Source organism: Miscanthus floridulus, chromosome 4 (assembly GCF_019320115.1).
Source record: "Miscanthus floridulus cultivar M001 chromosome 4, ASM1932011v1, whole genome shotgun sequence".
Lineage (NCBI taxonomy): Eukaryota > Viridiplantae > Streptophyta > Magnoliopsida > Poales > Poaceae > Miscanthus > Miscanthus floridulus.
Window position 1 is genome coordinate 82,493,399 of NC_089583.1, and position 23,752 is coordinate 82,517,150.

The 23,752-nt window shown below is 46.1% G+C and overlaps 2 protein-coding genes across 2 annotated transcripts; one reads left to right on the top strand and one right to left on the bottom strand.

Moving 5' to 3' along the window:
* Window positions 1–2,856: 2,856 nt before the first annotated feature.
* Window positions 2,857–5,655, top strand: LOC136551862 (subtilisin-like protease SBT1.8). The gene is made up of 2 exons (XM_066543403.1): window positions 2,857–4,600; window positions 4,839–5,655. Exons 1-2 carry the CDS (start codon window positions 2,959–2,961, stop codon window positions 5,510–5,512), a joined length of 2,316 nt encoding a protein of 771 aa, XP_066399500.1. The 5' UTR covers window positions 2,857–2,958; the 3' UTR covers window positions 5,513–5,655.
* Window positions 5,656–9,561: 3,906 nt separating this feature from the next.
* On the bottom strand, window positions 9,562–10,633 carry LOC136548714 (dimethylnonatriene synthase-like). Its single transcript, XM_066540142.1, has 2 exons — window positions 10,549–10,633; window positions 9,562–9,821 (listed from the first exon to the last, which is right to left on the bottom strand). The coding sequence occupies exons 1-2, from the start codon at window positions 10,631–10,633 to the stop codon at window positions 9,562–9,564; spliced, it is 345 nt and encodes a 114-aa protein (XP_066396239.1).
* Window positions 10,634–23,752: the final 13,119 nt, after the last annotated feature.

The following is a 23,752-nucleotide window of genomic DNA, read 5'->3' on the forward strand; positions in this document are numbered from 1 at the left end:
ACTCATTCTTCATGACAGTTTTGACATATTTGTCCCATTGAGCCTCTGATGCAATTGGGACCAACCGCCTCAAAATTGTCCCTGACCTGCCATGGTGAAGTACCCCCTCAACTAAGATGGCACCTTCATTTGAATTGCATTTAAGCTCATCACGAGCCCTACCAAACAACTCAGAAAACAATGGCCGATCATCGAATATCACTGGCACCCTTTGCATTCCAACAAAACTGACATTCCCAAACTCATCTTCCTCCACACTTCCTCCATGATACATGGTGACTACGTTGTCCATCTAGTTGGTATGCATAACACCAAAGTTATTACAGGTTTAACTAATATGGGTATAACTAAATTACATACATATAAAAGTTTCTGACTCTCTACCTAAATAAATAAGTATCTAATCTAAACCACCTCTTTATCTAACTACATCTACTACAAGTACTACCTATATAACTAAATTACCTAACTATCTAACTATCTATCTAAATTAGCTAAATAAATATCTACCAAAATTAGCTAACTAAATTACATCACTAAATCACTAAATAACTAAAAAAGCTTTACCAAACTACAAAACTATATAAAATAAATAACTACATTATCTAAACTAACTCAATAAAAAAACTAAAGAAAAAATACCTGAGATGGCTCCCAGAGGGAGGGGGTGGCATCACTGGGGGCTGGTGGCGTCACTGGGAGCCGAGGGAGCCGGTGGAGGGGTTGCGCGGGGGCGTCGCCAGACTCGGCCGCCGGCGGCCCGCCGGTCGACGGGGACGCCGGGGAGAAGAAGGGCCGCCCTCGCCGCCGGTGCGCGCGGAGGAAGCTCTGGGGCTACGAGGGCGGTTGAGGGAGTGTATGGGGGAACGAGGGAGGCGACCGGTGCGCGGGGGACGGCGGGCGGTGGCTTGCTGCGGTGGAGCGGGAGGCAGCCGGCGGAGGAGGCGTGGGCGACGGTGGGGCTAGCTGGCGGCGATGAGAGGGAGAGATAGAGCGCGAGAGAGAGCTGTGGCCACATGCGGTTAATCCATGCTCGACGCTAGAATACATGGCTCCGAGGTCGTCGCCAAGATCTATGGCGCCGGCGCCATGTATTCTGGTGTCGAGGTACCGGCCACGTCAACGTCACCTAGGATGCCCTGCTGTGCATGGCCAGGCACCTCGGAGCCAAGATCTGTGGCACCGAGATGTGTTACCTCGGCGCCATGAGTCCTGGCGCCGACCCCAGGGTCCAAAGATGAGTTTACATCTCCCAGGGGGCCAAACATAACTTTTCTTCAAAAAAGGACCAAATTATAAAAAATTGGGACAAATATGGAACAGGATTTGCAAGGTAATAAAATTTTAATTTAGGAGAAAACAACTAAACAATTTGTGGAGTAGTTTTCCTATATCTCAGGTGTCTGATTTTTGTTGTTGTTATTGCGTCAACATGCAATTTTGTCATTGTTTGTCTATAGAAAAAAATATAAATTGTCTCTCGTGAGCTATCCTTTTAGTTATACTGGTTGCTTGTGTAAGATTGTTGCCTGATTTTTTTTTAAAAAATAGACACCTAAAATATAGCAACTAGTTGCTTGTGTGTAAGACTTGGTTGTGGTGTTATTAAGCATTGGAATTCACACAAAAAAAAAAAACCCGTAGGTTATCCTGATTTGGCATCGGTAGAAAATTGGCCTCTAGCCTAGTGGTTGGAGCTCCTTAGTAGGAGGCCAGGTTCGAATCCACATGGGGAAAAATTTTCGAGCTGGATTAAAAAAACAAAAAAATAGTATGGGGTTCAAAAAATATTATAGAGATGTGGAAGAGAAGACAAAGATGACAATTGATTTAAGCTAAGGAATTGATTGATAATAGTAGCTATATGGAGTTTCTATTACTCATGGATACGAGGGCACACAAAATTAGACCAATATATCAAACTGGTAAACCTGTACAAAACACGGATTGAAGGGCCAGCCAATTTGACTAAACCGTGAATTGAAATGGTAGGAGATCACACCTAAAATATTCAACGAGGCCATGACTACGATGCCCAATACTGGCATCATCACAGTCAGGCTGAGAAAGTGCGTGAGATCTCGCCGGCTTTGGCAACCGAATCCATCTAAACGCCATCGCCAGGCAAGGAATCGTGGCTCCACGCGGTGCTCCGCCCAAGAAAGTGGAGGCATGGGCAACGCAATATCGCAAGGCGAAAAAAAGGGTTTGCAATGCTCTCGGACACACAAATGCACGAGCTCAGGCCGCGGCTAAGCCAGGCGCCAGCGCTGCGCGCATGCTGGACCGCGCTCCACGCGCCATGCACGCACCGGCGCGCGCTCGGTGGACTGGTGGAGCGGTGGTACCACCTCGCCTCGCCTTCCCACTACGAGCTGCACGATGAATCCAATCCGTCCACCTCGCCCGCAAGGACGGCAGTCGGCAGACCACAGGCCGACCGGTGCTAATACAGCGAGGCAAGATGGCAACTACGGCGGCCGTGGAGTACGTGCGCGGCCGTGGACTGCGCCGCTTGTAAAGGAGGACGTCTCTGAATCATGGCGTGTGTGGAGGCCGGCGGCGGACATGCATGATGGGAGAGGTCCGGTGCGTGGTGCGCTTTCCGCCTCATTGTCCGGTGCAGGATGCATGTAGCACCAAGGGGAAAGTCGACGTTGACACCGAGGGTTCCACGTTTGTCAGAGAGGCAACATTTTCGGTGATGCTATGTAGGGCATGGACATGGTCCGGGGGACACATCGGATATATGCTTTGCTTGCACTAGTCGTGCAGTATAATTAGGTTCAGAGCTGTCCATTGAATTTATACAAAGCGGAAAGTTCAAAAGGAGCAAGCGTCTACAGTGCTTATGCTGATGCCGTTGGCTTCCTTATTTGAACCGAGCGCCTCTGCACGGCCAGACTCACTCGGTGAAGCCCACTCCCCCCACGCTCTCCATAGTAGTTCATACTCGCCATGCTCCCCATGCAGCAACCGCTCGTGCTCCTCCTCCTCCTATTCATCGGCTCCGCCAAGTATGCCGTCGCCTCCGGCACCGATGCCGGTGCGGCTACCTACATTGTCTATCTGAACCCCGCGCTCAAGCCGTCCCCCTACGCCACGAACCTCCACTGGCACCACGCGCACCTGGACTCCCTCTCCCTGGACCCCGCGCGCCACCTCCTCTACTCGTACACCACCGCCGCGCCGTCCGCGTTCGCCGCCCGCCTCCTCCCGTCCCACGTCGCGGCGCTCCGCAGCCACCCTGCCGTCGCGTCAGTGCATGAGGACGTGCTCCTACCGCTCCACACCACGCGCTCCCCTTCGTTCCTCCACCTCCCGCAGTACAACGCGCCTGAGGCGGACGGCGGTGGGGGCCCGGACGTCATCATCGGAGTGCTCGACACCGGCGTGTGGCCCGAGAGCCCCAGCTTCGGAGATGCCGGTCTGGGCCCCGTGCCTGCACGGTGGCGCGGGAGCTGCGAGACCAATGCCACCGACTTCCCGTCGTCGATGTGCAACCGCAAGCTCATCGGCGCCCGTGCCTTTTTCCGCGGCTACTCGTCGGGGGCCGGCGGCAATGGTTCTCGAGTCATCGCCGACCTCAGGTCGCCGAGGGACCACGACGGGCACGGCACGCACACCGCAAGTACCGCAGCCGGGGCCGTAGTGGCGAACGCAAGCCTCCTCGGGTACGCGTCGGGCACGGCGCGGGGCATGGCCCCCGGGGCGCGCGTCGCGGCATACAAGGTGTGCTGGAGGCAAGGCTGCTTCAGCTCCGACATTCTGGCGGGCATGGAGAAGGCCATCGACGACGGCGTCGACGTGCTCTCGCTGTCTCTGGGCGGCGGCGCGTTCCCGCTCTCGCGCGATCCCATCGCGGTCGGCGCGCTCGCGGCCACCCGCCGCGGCATCGTCGTCTCGTGCTCCGCTGGGAACAGCGGGCCGTCGCCGTCGTCTCTGGTGAACACCGCCCCGTGGATAATCACGGTCGGCGCCGGAACGCTCGACCGGAACTTTCCGGCTTACGCCGAGCTCGGCAACGGCGAGACCCTCGCGGGCATGTCCATCTACTCCGGCGACGGGTTTGGTGACGACAAGATCCCTCTAGTGTACAATAAGGGCATTCGTGCCGGCAGCAACTCGAGCAAGCTCTGCATGGAGGGCACGCTGGACGCCGCGGAGGTGAAGGGCAAGGTGGTCCTGTGCGACCGGGGCGGCAACTCGAGGGTGGAGAAGGGACAGATAGTGAAGCAGGCCGGTGGCGTGGGAATGGTGCTCGCGAACACCGCCCAGAGCGGCGAGGAGGTCGTGGCGGACAGCCACCTCCTCCCGGCGGTGGCCATCGGCGCTAAGAGCGGGGACGCCATAAGGAGGTACGTGGAGTCAGACGCCAACCCGGAGGTGGCGTTAACCTTTGCCGGCACCGTGCTCGACGTGCGGCCGGCGCCGGTAGTAGCCGCGTTCAGCTCCCGTGGACCGAACAGGGTTGTGCCGCAGCTGCTCAAGCCGGACGTGATCGGTCCGGGCGTGAACATCCTTGCCGGGTGGACGGCGTCCGTCGGCCCGACCGGGCTAGTCGCCGACGAGCGGCGGTCAGCGTTTAACATCTTGTCAGGTGAGCGCACGCGTTGCTTCTTCCTGTCGGACAGGCTCTGTTGCTCGTGCTCGAAATCGATTCTTTAGCTGTCGATGAACGTTATTATTGTTGTGATTGTTTTTGGTAGCAGCTTTCCTTTTTTGCCATGATGTCGTAAGCTTTTGAGTGCCGTTTCGCGTGCATAAAAGTTTGATATACTGCTCGACATCGACAGTCGACACTCGGCATGCTTTCTGACACGCGTTCGGCCGTGCAGGGACATCCATGTCGTGCCCGCACATCAGCGGCCTGGCGGCGTTCGTGAAGGCGGCGCACCCGGACTGGAGCCCCAGCGCCGTTAAGTCCGCGCTCATGACGACTGCCTACACCGTGGACAACACCGACTCGCCCCTCCTCGACGCCGCGACCAACGCCACGGCCACGCCGTGGGCCTTCGGCGCGGGCCATGTGGACCCCGTCAGCGCTCTCTCCCCGGGACTCGTCTACGACTCCTCCGTCGACGACTACGTCGCCTTCCTCTGCACCGTCGGCGTCGCGCCGCGGCAGATCCAGGCCATCACGGCGGCGGGGCCGAACGTGACCTGCACGCGGAAGCTGTCCAGCCCAGGGGATCTCAACTACCCGTCCTTCTCCGTCGTGTTCGGCCGGAGGTCGTCGCGCAGCACCGTGAAGTACCGCCGCGAGTTGACCAACGTTGGCAATGCCGGGGACACGTACACTGTCAAGGTCACCGGCCCCAGCGACATCAGTGTGAGCGTCAAGCCGGCAAGGCTCCAGTTTAGGCGGGCAGGAGACAAGCTCAGGTACACCGTCACGTTCAGGTCCGCGAACGCCAGGGGACCCATGGACCCCGCGGCCTTCGGGTGGCTGACGTGGAGCAGCGATGAGCACGACGTGCGGAGCCCGATATCATATACTTGGGTGATGTAGCGCTGATCGGTAACTGAACCAAGCATTTAGCGTGCCGCCGATTTTCAGGGAGACTGGAACTATATATCTTCAATAATCTCACGAATTCACTTGTTATTTATTTACTCCATTTCAAAATATATATAGTTTTGTTTTAAGTTAAAGTTTTCTATTTTTGACTAAGTTTATAAACAACTACCCTTATACATAAATAATCAATTCAGTTTTTGTTAAATTCACCATTAAACATGCGAACTGATCCTAGATCAGTTGGTTAGGTGGAACCTGACCACCCGGGTTCAAGTCCTCGACTTGGCATGGGTGCTCGTATTTTTCTGGATTTAAGGGCGTTATGGTTTCAGTGGTAGGTGACGTCTCCGTCGATTCTCAAAATTCACCATGAAACATGTCTTTTTTTTTGAAAGATCCGGTTTCCTGGCTTGTTATCATTAAGAAGAAGAAGCATAACAACGTTTGATTACATGCGCGAGAAGCGTAGCCTAACACAGTGGAATATTGTGTAGGCAGAAAAGAAGATAGCTAATTACTTACTAAGAGAATGTCGACATACAGGGGACTAAGGACATTTCCCAAGAAGGGACCAGTTTAGGCATGCATTTATAATTTCTGTAAGAAGTGCCTGAGTTGGTCTCCTGCAATCTCTGAACACCACTGCATTCTTTTGCTTTCAAATAATCCAGAGGGTTAGGATTGATATTGTGTGAGCCATTTCGGTGCCCATGCCGGTCATGCTGTAGAACCAATCTTCTATGTCAGTTTCTGTTGTCCATTGGGATGGGTGCAAACTTGGACACCTGCTCCAAATCACCACAATTCCCCAAACTTCCTGCGAGAAAGAACCCTCAAAGAAGAGATGCTCAGCCGTCTCTAGATTCCCGTCAGATGGCGTACAGAAATAGTTATTCTTCTTCCAACCGCGTAGTTGCAGACGAGCCGATGTCCAGAATCTGTTTCGAAGTAGCAGCCATAAGAAGATTTTGCATCGCGGAGGTGCCCATGCTGTCCAAAGTAGGCACGGGAAGTTTGAGGGAATTTGTCCAGCAAATTGAATGTTATAGGCAGAGCTGGCCGAGTACTATCCCGATCCTTCTAGTGTCCATGTTATCTCATCATCTCGTGCATCTTCCAAGTTGATTCGAGCTGATTGTATTGCATCCCAAAGGCTAAAAACTTCATTAAGCAGATCATGGTTCAGATTGTAGGCGATGTCCCTGATCCAGGTATGTCTAGTGATGGGGCGGTTTTGACTATTCTGTTTTCCCTCTTGCTATTCCTGAACAGGCGGGGGAATAGGGCGGCTGGGGTCTTGCCATGGAGCCAACTTGAGTTCCAGAAGGATGCCTTGCAACCATTTCGTACTGTTTTCGTGGCTGCAGAAAATAGTGCGCGATGTCCACCGAGTCAACTGGCAGTGTCATTCCATTGCACGGACGATGTGGGTTATTCCAAGCAAACCAAAGCTAGCGGCCTAGCGCAAGCGTAGTGCTCTGCTAAATTTCTCCAAATCAAGGTGTATTTGGCCTGACGACGAAAGGCCATCCAACTTTGCACTTGCCTCCAGAGATCTCGCGCGGCCCAATGGAACCATCCTGTTAGCTCGTTGGTTTCAGCCAGGGCTTATCAGTCAGTCAACAGTATTTTTCTCTTACAACAAACCAGCACGCAGCCCAGAAACCAACGAACAGGCCGATCGTCGGGCTTTATCCAAGTCCTCTAGCAATTGTTTTGGGGCCTCGAATGATGTCAGCAGATTGGTCGGGATAGCACTTAGCACAGATCTCACTAGCTCCCGCCTCCTAGCTGACTTTAGCAGCTTTCCTTGCCAACCTGCGAGTCTGTTGCTCGTGTTGTCCAGGATGCGTTGGAGGTGCACAATTTTGAAGTGTGAGAGGTAGCCCCAAGTAGGTTATTTGGAAGCCTACTCGCTGGCCAAAGAAGCTATCTAGGATTTGGCCTAAGTTGAGATCAGCACATCTGATTGGTGCAATGTACACTTCTCCAAATTGTTGTCCAATATTTTGAAAAGGGCTCTGATCTCACTTTGGATGGGGTTCAGAAAATTAGTGTGTCATCAGCATATAGGGAAAGCCTCAATTTTGCTTTCTTTCTCGCAGCGGGGAGAGAGTTCCGTCCACAGTTGCAAGCTCCAAAACCTTTTGCAGTGTCAATGGCCAGGATGAAGAGGTAAGGAGGTAGGGGATCACCTTGTCGGAGTCCCCTAGCATGATTGATTCTTTTCCTAGCGAGACCATTTAACAAAACTGTAGAGTGAGACGATCTGAGCAGCATGAAACATGTCTTCATAGTGCACTTAGCATTGTTAATATTAACATATTTTTCTGTAAACTCGGTTAAAATTAGAAAAATGACTTAGAATGGAATAAAAAAATATACATTTTGAAACGGATAGAATACCTGGCTTCACCACTTCACCGACGAGTAACTGTATTAATTAGTCCGGCATAACTCCTTTAAAGTAATTATAAAATACTAGTCCACTGACGCAACTTGTACTTCTAGATGGGCTAGAATCTTAAAGACATAAGTATCATTAAACTTTTGTTGATAACGTTAGAAGCTACTTCCTCCATGCCAAATTATAAAGACGTTTTGGTTTCTCTAGATATATAGCTTTTGTTATGCACTTAGATATATAATATATCTAGATATAGTAAAAACAATGAGTTTGTGAAAACCGAAAACCAAGGGAGCATAGTTAATGAAAAAATACTTATATTTGCTCTCTCTCTCTCTGTTAATTATCTAACACAGGGTCACAGTTTCTGGATCAATAGGGTTAATGAATGCGGTACCCTAGTAGCGAGAGTTTTTTAGACAATATCCATACTTTGTGCATCACCACTGTTTACATTTGTGCCACTGTTTTTTTTTTCTCTTTTCCAAAGCAGTGCAGGACATTTTACTTTCAATAACGTATGTACTACAACTCCACGTATAGCATGCTACATATAGTTTTGTTGACATTCTTTCATTTAATCCAAACCGTTAGATCATAAAATCTAACGATGTGTATTCTTTTATTTTATTATATTAATTAATCTCATAATTTATATGTGCTCTTGTTGAACACAATAGCTCCTTTTAACCCTATTGTATTAATCTACATACCTAATACAATTAATATATTATATACCTAATATTTAAAATAATAAATCTCTTTCTTCCATCTCTTGCTGCCTGCCCCGCCATCCATCTCTCACTCTCTAGGCCTTTTCGCTTTGGGTACGGAGCTGCAATGGCACCGCACCATCATGTCATGGTTGAGCTGTCTAAGTCTGTTTGGGTCACAATTCGCGTGCAGCTAACTTTACACCTTTCTTAACAACTCCACATAAGAGCCACCAATTTAAGTTGAGTCAATCTTGTATCAATTTTATATATAGGATTAATGTTTTATTTCACTAGCATTGAAATTTATTTGATTCAAGGTTGGGCAAGGGCCCAATGCTCATTACCATAGGCATGAGTACTGCTTAATAAATTGTACATACCGTTAGAACTTGGAAGGTGTGGCCATGTGTATAAATAAATAATACATATATAGAATGACAGATAACTTTTTAGTGGCTAGGTATCGTACTGACTTAGTCCCTCCGCCTAGAAAAGAATGAAATTGTAGCATAGTACTAAGTTAAAATATGCTGACTTTGACCAACTATATATAAAAAAATTAATATTTATAATATAAATAAGTATTGCTAGATTTGTTACGAGGTCTATATAATTGTTAATATTTTTACTTTATATTTGATTGAACTTAGGTGATTAAAAATACACCTAAAATTGATTTTTTTTTGAGACAGAGGTACTACACCATTATATAGAGTACCATTATTAATTTCTAGACGACACACAACATTAATTTCCAAGAGCTGAACAATCACGTGCTTACGCGCGAACAGCCCAACACACGAAGGACATCAAGCGCCCATATACAGGCGGGCTGGCAACCTGGGCTCGACCACGGCATTGAGCGGGAACTTTCGCAGCATCGCGATCACGAAGGTCTCCTCCATGCTCCTCCGCCGTCAGTCCGTCACGCCGTCCGGAAGCCTCCACTCAAAGCCGTGAAGCAGATTGGCAAGGCCCAAAGCCACCACCTTTAGCGCGAGGTTGAACCACATCCGCCGACCAGAGCCGAACGGCACCAGCTGGAAGTCCTGGCCCCTCGTGTCGATCTTGCTCTCGAGGAACCGCTCCGGCCGGAACTCCTCCGGCGCGTCCCACAGTGCAGGGTCGCGGCCGATTCCCCACACGTTGATGAACACGACCGTGCCGGCGAGTAGGGCTGGATTCGAGCAAGCTCGGCTTGGCTCGGTCGAGCTCAAGCTGACTCGTTAGGATGACGAGTCAGTTCAACTCGGCTCGTTAATATTACGAGCTAGAGGAGTAGCTCGGCTCGTCTCGTTACCGAGCTCGAGCTGACTCATTTAGCTCGTGAGCTACTAAAAAAATAGAACACACATATTTATAATGTTTATGTTACATTAATTCTAGAAAGTGACGTCCACCGTTATGCAACCATACATGATTAATACATATCAGGTTCATTAAAAGTTTCAACCATACAACATAACTAGTCCATCCATGATCATGCAGTTCCAGCATACTAACTAGTTGCTTACTGTAACAAACTTAGAAAAGTCCACAGATTCAATGTCAGCATTATCTTTTCACTGGAAAAGAATCCATAAATCAATATTTAAGTACCACAATAATTATAAAATTAAAATTCATATAAAACATCTAGAAATAAGAATTACATACCAATAGAATAGGTGTATATTTATAGGTCAGCATCATCATCTTCTGGATTCATGGTCGTGGGCTAATAGGCCTCAGCTCGTTTCAGCTTGTGAGCAGCTCGCGAGCTGACTCGAGCTGGCTCGTTAAAATAGCGAGCTAGACTTTCAGTTTAACTCCTGAAAAAAATTAAAACGAGCCGAGTCGAGCTGAGCTGAGCCGACCACGAGTCGAGCGAGTTGGCGAGCCGCGAGTATTTTGTCCAACCCTACCGGCGAGCACATCGTAGCCGTCCATGGACATGTCCTCGCGGGCCACGTGGGGCGCCAGCATCGACGCAGGCGGGTGCACGCGCATGGTCTCTATACTTGGCCAGCTGGGCCGGGCACGATAGGCCGGGCACTGGTCTGGCACTAATAAGCACAGCCAAGGCACAGCACGACCCCGCTCGCATCGGGCCCGTGCCTGGCACGGCCCAATCGTAGTGTCGTGCCTGGGCCGCCATGTCGGCCCAGGCACGACATGGATAATGGGCCGGCACGAAGTTGGCCCGTTTATTCTATGCCGTCAGATGTCTTATATTCTTCCTCCACCGTTGAATGCATCTGATGAACAAACCCTAGACATAAAATCCCCTTCCCTCTGTCGAGTGCTCCGTCCCCGCCGCCGCGTTCCTTCCTCCACCCGATGCCCGAGTCTCGTCTCTCTTCCACTAATAGCCATGTCATGCCACTAACTTTCAACCTCTTAATGCAAGCTATCCATCCACTAATAGCCATGTCATGCCACTAACTTCTAACCTCTTAATGCAAGCTATCCACGCCATTTCAAGTTCTATCTCACATACAAAGACATACACATCATCTTCCACTAATAGTCATGTCGTGCCACTAACTTTTAACCTCTTAATGCAAGCTATCCACGCCATTTCAAGTTCTATCTCAACATGCAAAGACATACACATCATCTTCCACTAATAGCTATGTCATGACACTAACATCCAATCTCTTAATGCAAGCTATCCATGTCATTTCAAGTTCTATCTTAACATGCAAAGACATACACATCATCTTGTCTAATACACATGTCATGCCACTAACTTCCAACCTCTTAATACAAGCTATCCACGTTATCTCAAGTTCTATCTCAACATGTAAGACATCCACATCATCTTTCACTAATAGACATGTAATGCCACAAACTTCCAACCTCTTAAATGCAAGCTATCCACGTCATCTTAAGTTCTATCTCAACATATGCAAGACATCCACACTACTACACTCGCACCTTTCACAGCAGCGTCGTAACCCACATCGCAGTCCAATTTTGGCCTCGGTAGTAAGCTGTCAACAGTGATGGTCGTAGCCTTCACCGTCGGCATCTAGGACCGATTGCGGTGTACACTAAAACCGTTGATTGGCTTATGATCCGTCCGTGATTAGGTCCTTTAATCGCATTGGAAGATGATCCGGCTGTGGATGTACACTAACACCGTCGCATTGGCAAATGATCCGACTACTGTTGAGGCTATCAAAACCGTCATGTGGGCCATTCTACCGCCTGTGTAGTGGTCACTAGTACCGTTGCCTTGTACTTCGACCCGACCGTCAACGGTGCAGGTTCACTATCGGTTTGACTGTCGAGACGCCTGTATAGAGGTTAACACCACTGTCGCTTCAGCATATGATCCGTCAGTACAAAGGTCATGGTCACCGTCGCCTAGCACCACGATTCGCCTTTGATGATCGTTTAGTCGGTGTCGGGTTACTAAAGGATTCGACGGTGATATACTTTTGATCCCTGTCGCATCATAAGTATATCAATGGTGACATAATTTCATCTGGTTTCACAATAGTTACTAATTCAGCTGGGCCCTTTATAACTTCATGAACACAAAGCATACATATATATAATCATTACATCCATAAATCATGTTCACAAACAAGAGTACTTTTTACAATAACAATGGACGCTACCAAAACATCTTTCTCAACTAATGTCCTAACACAAGTTGTATATAGAGCATACTAAAGGTGCTGATGTATACAGACTTACATAATGAAACGACATAGCTGTGCTCCTTCTATGTGGCACTCCAGCTTGTAAGGAAAAATGAATATAATTAGTGCATCCTTCGGATTGGTAGCCAATGCATCATGGAACCTCTCTTATTCATCTCTGATCCATAACCTGAACAAAGCAGCAGAATTAATAATATTGAACATACCATTCCTTTAGTTAACAAGCCAAAATTGGCTTATACATACATAGAATGAAAACAACTGTCTACCTGAACAAAGACTGTCGTGACGACGAAATGCAGGACATACACCTTTACTGCTTTGCTAATGACTCCATGAATAAGGGAACATAAGAAAGATAATAAGACATGTTCATATGAAAACTGCCCTCTGATCTACAAAAGCGGATGACACGGGCATGGATGACATGAACCTTTTTGCGGTCCATGTTATATGCGATCAATATTCTATGCTTCCCAACAAGGAAAATAAAATTCAATTCTGGGTGAACTGTAATCACTATGTACTCCTCATCACAAAGCTCAGAACCAAATTTAATATTTATGTGTCCAAACAGTTCCTCCGTGTCCACAATATGTTTCAAACTCTAGTTATCAGTACCATAGTCTTCAAGTATCCATACTAAAAGCAAAGACCTATAGCGAAAATTAGCACAACACACACATATGTGACCCTGAGCTTGATAGATGGACATTTTAGCACCACCTAATTTATTAATTGTCCTCCATGTCTTTTCCTCCATATCCACAGCAACTATTGCAGAGTACTCAAGCATGTGCATAAAATCATGAAGAAAAACACTTCTCATTTTTGAACGTAGAACAATACTACCCTCTCCCCATTTAGATTCCTTAAAGATCCATGCTGTAGTTTTAGATGAGTAGATCTCCACACCTATGCACGTACCCTCCACCTCAACAAATTCAATCACATGGAAGTGCGAGGATGTTGGGTCAAAACCTAAGCGAGCCTGACCAACAGAACGGATGCTACGTGGCAGTACATGTCATTTGTGGGTCACTGGATTGTAGATAACATAGCGACATATTCCATCAGGCCCAGCACACCAGCAAAGGATGAGACTGCTACAACAATCTAAGACTAGGACTTTTTTAAGGGGAAGGGCAAGAAGGACAAGGAGGGCCGTTCACCGGTGATACTGGTGAAGTGGCGATTGCCATTCCACCAGCTACCATAGAAGAAGCCGATGACAGTCTATGAAAGCTTCTTACGTTGATAGGAGTCCGAGATTACACACCTCTAGGAGCAACAAACACACTTACAGCAGCACAAGGCTCGGCTAGGAGGTAGTGGAAGTTGTCGGCAAGCACATTGTCTGAGAGGCTGTCCACTACGTTCCTCACGATGGGGGGCCTTCCTTCATCTAGAAGGACACCACCAGCCGAAGAGATGTGGCCACCCTGCCATGGAATTGCATCAATAAACATTAGTAAGGAGATGAGTTTCGAGGAGAAGGGACGGAGATACAAGTAAGGCCTTATTACACTTGCCTTTGGATCTGGCGGCGATGAGCACGAGTGGCAACATCGGTGACAGCAGCAGCTCGTTCACCGATGGATTTGTATGGGCAATCCAGCGATGTGCACCGGCATGGAGCAAGGGCTAAGCAGTGCTGATGAGCAGGAGCGACGATGACGAATAACAAAAATGAGGAAATCAAAAGCTATGTGTGTGGGGGGGGGGAGGAAAGACGACGATGGGGTAGGGGTTAGGGGGACGTTGAAGTAGGCTACTTGCTCTCTGTGTAACTTTTATGGCACGTGGGAATTGAACTTTCATCAGTTCCGCGCGGGATTGGAAATTTTGCAACTAAGCGGCGGTGAATACATAGTATCATCACTAGCGGCTAGGTCCTATTACCACCCAGAGACATCTGTATGATACGGTGATGAACACTAAGGCATACAATCCTACACTTAGAAAACTAAGAAAAGCACAATTCCAATACTCAGATTGAAAGAAAGCCAACTTGAGTTCGACGGTGAATAATAAGGCACACAGATTTACATTGAGGCGAAGACCAAAACACGCACTTAGAAAACATAAGGAAAGCACAATGCCAGTAGTCTTGGATTGAAAGAAGTCCAACTTGAGTTCCATACATTCATACCGAATAAGTAGGTGGACACTACCAAGCTAACAAGCACGCCGAAAGCTAAAATGCATATACTAATTAGGCTGACACTATGTAAAAGTTAAAAGGCCTTCATATGTACATCATTGATTGCATAATTAATCATTCTCCATGCAGATCCTAGTCGACCTCCATGGGATCAGTTGTGAATCTCCATAATATCTTGCAGATCATTGTTGACCTCCATGGGATCGTTGTCAATCTCCATGTCATCCCGAGCCTTGACTAGTACAACCCTATCCACATCTATTGGTACACTTTCATTTAGCTCATCGACTTTGTTCACAAAGCACTGATCTGATGAACTAATACTGAGGATAATAAGGCTCACAAGCTACACTCCATGGATATACAAGGCCACAAACTCTAGAACGAGAAGATGCATTTTCATCTCTAGATCCAACACAATTACTGTAGCTAGGTTGGAGATGAACGAACAGAGAGCACAAGAGAGCAATACAAAGGAGTATCGAATCCGGTGAAGGATTAGATCCAGTGCAGTTACCTTAGATTCGGATGGTGCAGAGAAGCAGGGATGACGTGCTGAAGATTTGTGCATCGACGAGGTTGGAGGTGAAGGAGCAGTGAGCACGCAAGAGGCTACCTTTCGTCTGACGCTAGCAGGGTGAAGCAGAGCAAGGGAGCAGTGTGGGGAATGGATGGGAGTAAGGTGTGGTAAGACCATAGGAGTGTATATATAGTTCAATAAATTGAATGCCCCTGTACCAGTGCCCAGTGTCCAGGGAAGTAGGATGCCTCCAACACATCAATTGATACTTAGATCTACTATCATTTATAGTTCAATAAATTGAACACCTAGTTAATCACCTTGCATTTAATTCAACAATAGTTGAACAATAGTGATTGATTTTAGTCTGATACATCAATTGATACTTGGATGTACTAGCATTTACATTTCAATAAATTGAACACCTAGATAATCACCTTGCATTTAGTTTAACAATAGTTGTACAAAAGTGATAGATTTTAGTCTGGTACATCATAAATTGATACTTGAATCTACTATGGTGAAATAAGCAACTTGCTAATGAACATGCTAAGAACTAAGGTAAGTACAAAATAGGAGAAAGAAGAACAGGAAGCACATTTCTTTCTCAAAGGTACAAAATCTTCCATCATCTTCATTGGAACCCTAGCCATTTCTTCAATCTATGGCATAATCTCTTCCTCCTCCTATAGATGTTCTTCATTTTTTGTAACATTGGCCTCCGCTTTCAGCTCCTAAATCTTGTTACATAAATCCAAAATCAAAGTCCTCAGAAATTTTCTATATTGGGGATCATGCCACTTAAAGAACCCGCAATCTAAGTCAGGCTACGAAAAAACCAAATTACCATAAGTATAGTGGGATTTTAGCATTTGCATTGTGAAAACAAAATGAACAAGAAAAAAAAATCGAGGTACATTATTTGCCCTGCAACATCTGTGGTACTGACATACTAAGTTTCCATCACTCCAAGAAATCCACCAAGGCGTCTTCATGCAATGACACAAAAGTGGTGGCTAGTATGCATAGAGGTGGTTCTTGACACGACATGGGATGGGCGCCCCCCTCCCATTGTAGCCTCCTAGGTAGCCCCTCCTATTGTAGCCTCCTTCGCTGGAAGTCAGTGTTCTTATCGTGATGGTGCCCTAGGATGGTGCCGACCACTGGGAGGAGTTGGATCTAGATGCAGCCATGGAGCAGTCATGGTTCAAAGTGTTGCACACTCTGAGTGAAGAGGTTGGCCCAGGTCTTTTGTCTACGCTTTTGTCTCCTGCCAAGGCGCCAAAACGTCCTTCAAAACCCTCGCACTCCTACCAAGATGAAATGTTGTGTCACCGCCGGTTCAGGGTACTATCTGCCTATAGAAGAAGGCCTGTTTGGATCTTCTGTGCTTACATAGAGGTGTACACGTGGACCATAATCAAGACCAACTGATTCAATTAACAGTTCAACCGAAGTAATAGTTGAACGATTATGCAGTACTCATACATACTAATCCAAGGGTTTCATTAGTACATATAAACTTCATTAACATAAAAGTTTCACAAATTCAAAGACTTAATATCGGATGGATAGGCAGTTGCTAAGGTACTCAATTGGTTGACGCGGTTCCAAAAGCTAGAGGTAGTGAACCATAGCGAAGATGACAACATCTCCGTTCATGGACACATTGTATCTATAAAGTATGTCTACTTCCTGTCTAGTCCTACAATACACAAAAATCTCTCTACAAACAGGGTCTTGAACGATTCTTATCAAATTTTGTGGTCCGAGAAGGTGACAAACAACGGCTTCAATGATCAACAGTCGGTCCAGGGTGAATGCTCCATCCCCAAGTAGCAAACAACATCATCTAGGATCCTTGTGCCACCTCTAGCCACCAAAACGCAAGGTTGCTCGCATTGAAATGGCTTCTTCCGAAGTAAGATATCTGTTGCAATGAAGAAATTCCTAATATGAACAAAACTGATACCGAACCCAAAACCAATTGGAACCAAATGCAAATAGGGGGGGGGGTGACCGACTCCATCTAACCTTCATGGGGTGTTGTCCATGATGACAATACAAGGTGCTCAAGGCATGGCAAGTACAGGCGACGGGTCAAAATGAAGATGAAGCAACGGGTGGGGAGAATGAAGATGAATCAACAACGGGTAGGGAGAACTAATTCGTATTGGGTTTTTTAGTTGGTCAAACCACTGCCAAGGCGCTGATAGGACTGAGGGGAGTTGGGAATGGGCCGGACGCTTCTAGGTTTGTTTCCAAATGGACAGTCTAGATTGATCGGCAGCGAAAACGAATGACACAGGATAAGTTAAACAGTGTCCGTATAATGCCAACCATTGCCACTCTAATCCAATGCTATAATATGGCGATTGTCAGTGGTTAAACTACTTTTAGATGCTCCTGGAAACAACCACAACCGTACATGATAGTTTTTACCCTTTTCATTCACAAATATATAGAAAAATTAAAAAACATTCTTTGAGAGATCAAATCCGTGCACTGGTATTTGGAAGTAGTATTGGAAAGAACTTGCTTTGCATTGCATATAAAAAGGGTGGCATTGAAAAGATCAAATCTACGCAAATAGATTTTTTTTCATTGATTGATTATATATATCTAACATATAGATACAATTTGGATGAGTATATGATTGTACTCGTCCGAAAGCATAATAACTAGCCTAAACTATTAAAACTACTTATTCTAACTATAAACTACTTTGGCATTGGAGGAGGCAAGGCGAAGTCGGAGTCGGAGTCGGAGTCAGTCATCAGGAGTCATTGTCGGAGTCATCGGAGTCGTCTTCGGCGTTGGTGTCGGCGTCGGTGTCGTCCTCATCCTCATCCTCGTCCTTCTTCGGGTCCTCCTTCTCGGAGATCCACGGAGGACTATAATCAGACATCCCATTGTCAGAGGAGACATTCTCCTTGGAGGAGTGGTGGGAAGGCAATTCATCCTCGCTGGATGATGGGTTGCTTGGAAACTTGATGGGGCTATCCATCATTTTCTTTGTAGATTGGAAGAGAAGGGGATGATGGATGAACAAGAGGGGTCATTTCAGAGGGCATCGGGCCTGAAGTATATGTAGAGCAGTGGGTACGCGGCTCTTAGGCTTTAGGCGGTGGAAGAAATGGTTATTTGATGCCCTTGGAAGTTGAGGCAATTCAACACTCATGTTGAATTTACTGTCGGTTGACCAAACGCTACTTTAGGGCCGTCGGGCAAAATACGTATCCCAGTCGACCCGACTTTTCATGCGATGGAGGAAATACAACCCCAATACCACTACTGTATCTATCGTTAACCCATCGGTGGTAGAAGTCTAAACTGACGGTTTTAGTCCTAGGAGGCCTTGCTATCGTTCCAACCGACGGTGCAAGTATCTCACCGTCGCTTCTATCGCTACGGCAGTGAAAGTGGTGATAGTGATAAGTTAATCTGTAGTAGTGCCACATCATGTTGTACTAAATATCCACATCATCTTTCACTAATAGGCATGTCATGCCACTAACTTTCAAAACCTCTTAATGCAAGTTATCTATGTCATCTCTACTTAATTTTATTTTTAATTTTTTGCAACCTCCGTAGCAACACGCGGAGTATCTTCTAGTTCAATTAAAAGAAAAAGTAACAAGAGACAATTCGTAATTTTTTATAGCCAAACAATGACAAAACTACATAAATTATTATAAATGCCACATTTTGATTATCATTCTAATCTTTGTAGGCATTGATTCACTGCTTGACTTTATCTGAATGAATGATTAATTGCATTTTAGGTCATGGAGGCCCAACCATGCTATGACCTTCATGTTGATTACTCCAAATCTGGTCTGCATCCACGTGTTACGTATTTTAATCACTTTAATGTTCCCAAAGTATTCCAATCGATGTCGACAAGATGAGTCTTGAAACAACATCGAGCTAAGGGCCTATTTTGTTCAGCTCAGCTTCACTAGTAAAACTAAAGCAATTTTTATAAACGTTTGATAAAATAGATTCTTTGGGTAGATAGTAGAAGAAAGCAAGGAAAAACTAGTATTTTCAGCTTCACCTAGCTTCACCTAGAGATACATGCTTGTGAGAGGAGCTAAAAAATAGCTTTTAGGGAGAAGCTGTTTCAAAAAAGCCTGTTCAGTAGAGAAGCTATGTCGGGGTTATGATACCCCGGGTGTCGACGAAATATGGTCGACAGTCTACCTAGGGGTATGCCCAAGGTAGTAGATTATCGGCAGACAGATGCGCAAGCTACAAACAAGATGGTGACGCAAGACAGACACAAGATTTTATCCAGGTTCGGCCACCGTAGAGGCGTAATACCTACATCCTGCGTCTGATTGTATTGCTGTATGTCAATGAGAGATGTTTTTAGAGGGGTCCCCTACCCGCCTTATATAGTCCGGGGGGCAGGGTTACCGATCTAGAAACTAATCCTAGTCAATTACAATTGCCATAGGTGGCCGAATAAGGATTCCTATTCTAACCATCCAGGATCTTGCTTGACCTCCAAATCTGCCTTGATTCCTTGCGCGGGATTCCGAACAGGTTGACCGGGCCGCGTGTCGTCTTCTAGTGGGCCAGACCCCCTGATCCGGGCCGGCCCAAGCATAGCCATAAGGGTATAGGGGTTAATACCCCCACAGCTAGTCCCCGAGCACCATGTATTATGCTGTGACATGCCGTTCGATCTCCTTCGACTAATGCGATCCGTATTCATATCATCTCCAACTGGTTGAAACATTGACCAATCAAATGTGCCAGCATTTTGGTCAGAACAGACAGCAGTAGACCATGATTATAGCCAAAGATTCCGGTTGTCCGAAGAATGCATGATGCTCTAAAGAAAAAAGAAAAAGATTTCTTTCCTTATCAAGTGTGCCCACTTGTATTTCTGAAAAGAAATGTAAGCGACCCTTGGATAATAGTAATTCTGGCAATCAGTCAAAGCATAGGGGTCGATAAACACATTCACCGCAAGGTGAAGTGTGCCCACTTAGTCCCCGAGCCTAGTAGTAGGTGACATAGGCATGTGGTGCTAGGGTCTAAAAAGAATTTCCACTGAAGTTAAGAATCCAATCGGCGTACAAGCAATACGAGATGCACCGGCAGGTGTATCGTACCGATGTAGTCCCCGAGCTTGCTGGAAGGCGAAGTATAAGCCTTGTAGCAAGGTTTAAATAAATGCCTCTTGACTATATGTGTGTACAAATCACACGTAGCCGAGGATAGTGGTCTCCGAGCAGTGGTCGGAACAGTCCCCGAGCACGGTAGTTATCTAAAAAATCCTCTAGCATGGTAGTGGTCAGAGCAGTCCTTGAGCACGGTAGTGGTCTAGACAGTCCCCGAGCATGGTAGTGGTCTGGACAGTCCCTGAGCAGGGTAGTGGTCTAGGCAGTCCCCGAGCACGATAGTGGTCTGGACAGTCCCTGAGCTTGAGAGGTGCGGCAAAGAACCAAATGCCACTTGTACTATTATTTGGTGTATTTATTTATCTTCTTACTTTGTCAAGTCCAATCTGACATGTCTAGTCAAAAAAGTAGACAGATATAGCATGTCATACTGCCTTCTTGTCCTTTCAAGCAAACAGTCACTTGGCACCTGTAAGGAGGCGCGTCAGCGTGGGCCCTCTCACACTGGTAACGAAGAGGTACATACACTAATAACGAAGAGGCGCATATATTGGCATAGATCTCGAGGTTGTGAAAACAACCGTCTATGGCACGTGCGCACGTCTCCCAAGAATCTCGGGTAGACGAAACGACGGAACTCTTGGCTAAATATAGTATAAAATTGGGGCGTTACTTTTTACCGAACCCCATTATCATTTACCGCCGTAGCCTTCTTCTTCCTCTTGCCAACCCTGATACCTCCGAAATCATCACCAACCAATCCTCCACCATATCCTCTTTCATCAGCAAGGCCGGATTCATGGCGAAAAGTGACGCCTAGAAGAAAGTAGGAGTTATGGCGAAGGAGTGGTGGAAATTGAGAAGCAATGAGTAGGACCATTGAAGACCTCATCATCATGGGAGTACTCCATAACAAGGAACTCGCAGGATGGCGTGCGCCGGAGGGCGAGGGGTACCCCGATCCACAACCAGGTGAAATTGTTGTTTTCGAAGACTTCTTCAAGCAAGGTTTTGGGGTTCCAGTGCACCCTTTCCTTTAGGGGCTCTGTCTGTACTATAAGATTAGGATTTGCAATCTGCATCCCAACTCGATTCTCCTTGTCTCCACCTTCATTCATCTTTGCGAAGCTTATGGTGGCTTCTAGCCCCATTTTGACTTCTTTCACTATCTTTTCTGTTTGTGGAAGAAAGGAAGCGGCGGCTCGAAGATAGCCGAAGGTGTGTACCTTGTGGCAGAACCTCCTAAGGAATCGGGCCCACTGTGCACCTATCGTTGTCTTAATAGACCTCGAATAGCGTACACGAGTTCCCAACAACTCAACAGGTCTGTCGGGTGTCCTCGGGAAACCCAAATCATCCATGATTCTCTTTTCAAATAGGATCCCAATCACAGTCATTGTAGATTACAATAGTTTTATTCAAACATATATACCAGAGTAAAAGATAGCAGAAGTCTTAAGATAACATAGTTATAAACCAGTTGTTTTCAAACTTACAATACCATAAGTGTCATACAACTATAGTAGCAGGATAATATTACATTAACTTTATTTATCATACAAACTAGTGCCTTGTCCAAAGGCCATTCATTACTCCTCATCATCATTGACTTCAAACACCAACATGCAGCAGGGACCAAAACAAGCCTACGCATGCGACTCATCTGCAACAAGGGTTAACAAACCCTAAGTACAAAAGTACTCAACAAGACTAACCCGACGTAACAGGTGTAAGACTTTAGGGATGCAGGGGTTTGGGACAAGGTAAGGGTGTAGCAAAATTCAAAGTCCTTTGCCAAAAGCTTACTATATTTATCCTATTCTCAAATTTTACCCTAAGTCCTTTTAGTTCATTATCTCAACTAAATATACATTTCCCATATTCCATTCCTTCTCATTCCATTCTTTTTCTCATATTTTAGTATTCACCAGTCCTGCATTGCTTCTGTAATGAATCGAGTCTCCATATCCGTGGAGCACCGGCAATTCAAATTGATTCAAGTCCTAGCTAGGGGATTCCTTATCACACGACATATGTAGAACTTAATCTTGCATATATCAACCTTGCTACCGGATCCTCCTATACTAAGCCGTCTCCACGCCACCCGAGAACACAACACACCTCAAATCCGGCCACATTCTAGCCACAAGGGTACACTGCTACTCCCGCCATCTCTCCACTCCCAGTGCAGTGGGCATTCGTCTTAGTATCGGATTAGCTGAAGTAGGCTTACTGGAGTATATGACCAGTACTACAAAGTGTCTCATTCAGAAGATCCACAATGAGTGGCCTTTAAGTGACATAGTCGGCAACATTACCCAACATTCAAGATAAGTCACCCGACTAGTCTCTAGTTCATTCTACCTTCTTTCTTTCTTTGGCCAGTATGCCATCTTTGATTGTATCAAAACTTTTACTTTAAAAGCCTACTATAAAGCATACTAAGCAATCTACGCCTTTGTAAAAGAAAACATCTTCAAGGATGGTAAACGAATAACAAGGTAGGTAATGCATCAAGTAGGTAACATTTGATTTAATCAACTTAATGCAATAAGTAACATAAGTGATAAACTTTTCAAAGTAAACAAGGTAATGGTTTAATGCTTAAACCGGGGCTTGCCTTCGTTGACGATCTTAGGTTCCGGATCAGTACCACGATTATCGAATCCCGTGACAACCGGGGATTCTTCCAGAACTTGTTCAACTAGAATCGTTTCACTCCCGAGTTCTACACAAAACGATAACATGTGCTTTAACATGATGATAATGTAAACATGATGCTTTCATGGTACATGAAATGTAAAAACACCCCGCAAATGATTTTATTTCACGGTACAGTTGTAAGCCAACAAAACCAACTTGCAATCCTACCATCAAGAACCACATATGTGACTTGACCAAATGGATCTTGAAACCCTACTAGTCACAAAACATGACCAAAACAAGATCCAACACTAATCAAACACTTAGGGTTTGTCTTTATTTATTTTTGAATTAATCTAGAATTAAGCCCAAAAATGAACTTGTTCCAAATGATCTGAAAATTTTATGTAAGCTTCCTTATGACAAATTAGTGTACCAAAACAAATTTCAAAATTTTTGGAATTATACGGTGGCCTACAAAAATCATGGAAATTGCATTTATTAATTAATGGACTGAATATTTGAACATTAAAAATTTATTCAAATTTCAAGTTTCAAATTTTTAAATCATACTAGAACATGTACAGAAGCTACACACAAAATTTCAGAATTTTTGGAGCTATCATGAATTTCCTACAAATTCCCAAAGTTTTAGCACTATTCACAAATTCAGAAAATAAAAATTTTCACTGTTCTTCTTCCTCACTTGCACTAACAGCCAGGCCCCACTGTCAGTGACTCAAAGAAATCACGGCGGCGCTGCCCTCACTGGCCGGCCACAAAATGTGCCGATGGTGACGCTCCGGCGAGGCCGACCTCACCAAAATGATCTACACACTACTACGAAGCCATCCCAGCCCTCAGATCGGAAGAAGGCGCGTCGGAGAAGGCTCCACATCGGCCATGGCGGCTCGAGCACGACGGCTCACGGCGTAACCCTCGGCAATGGCGCAGTAGAGTCTAAAACAAGGTAAGTATCGCGCTCATTAGCTC

Coding starts and splice junctions, on each gene's coding strand:
- LOC136551862 (XM_066543403.1), top strand. CDS start 2,959: ATGCTCCCCATGCAGCAACCGCTCGTGCTCCTCCTCCTCCTATTCATC. Junction 4,601..4,838: donor AGCGTTTAACATCTTGTCAG/GTGAGCGCACGC, acceptor TCGGCCGTGCAG/GGACATCCATGTCGTGCCCG.
- LOC136548714 (XM_066540142.1), bottom strand. CDS start 10,633: ATGCGCGTGCACCCGCCTGCGTCGATGCTGGCGCCCCACGTGGCCCGC. Junction 9,822..10,548: donor CGGCTACGATGTGCTCGCCG/GTAGGGTTGGAC, acceptor GCTCGAATCCAG/CCCTACTCGCCGGCACGGTC.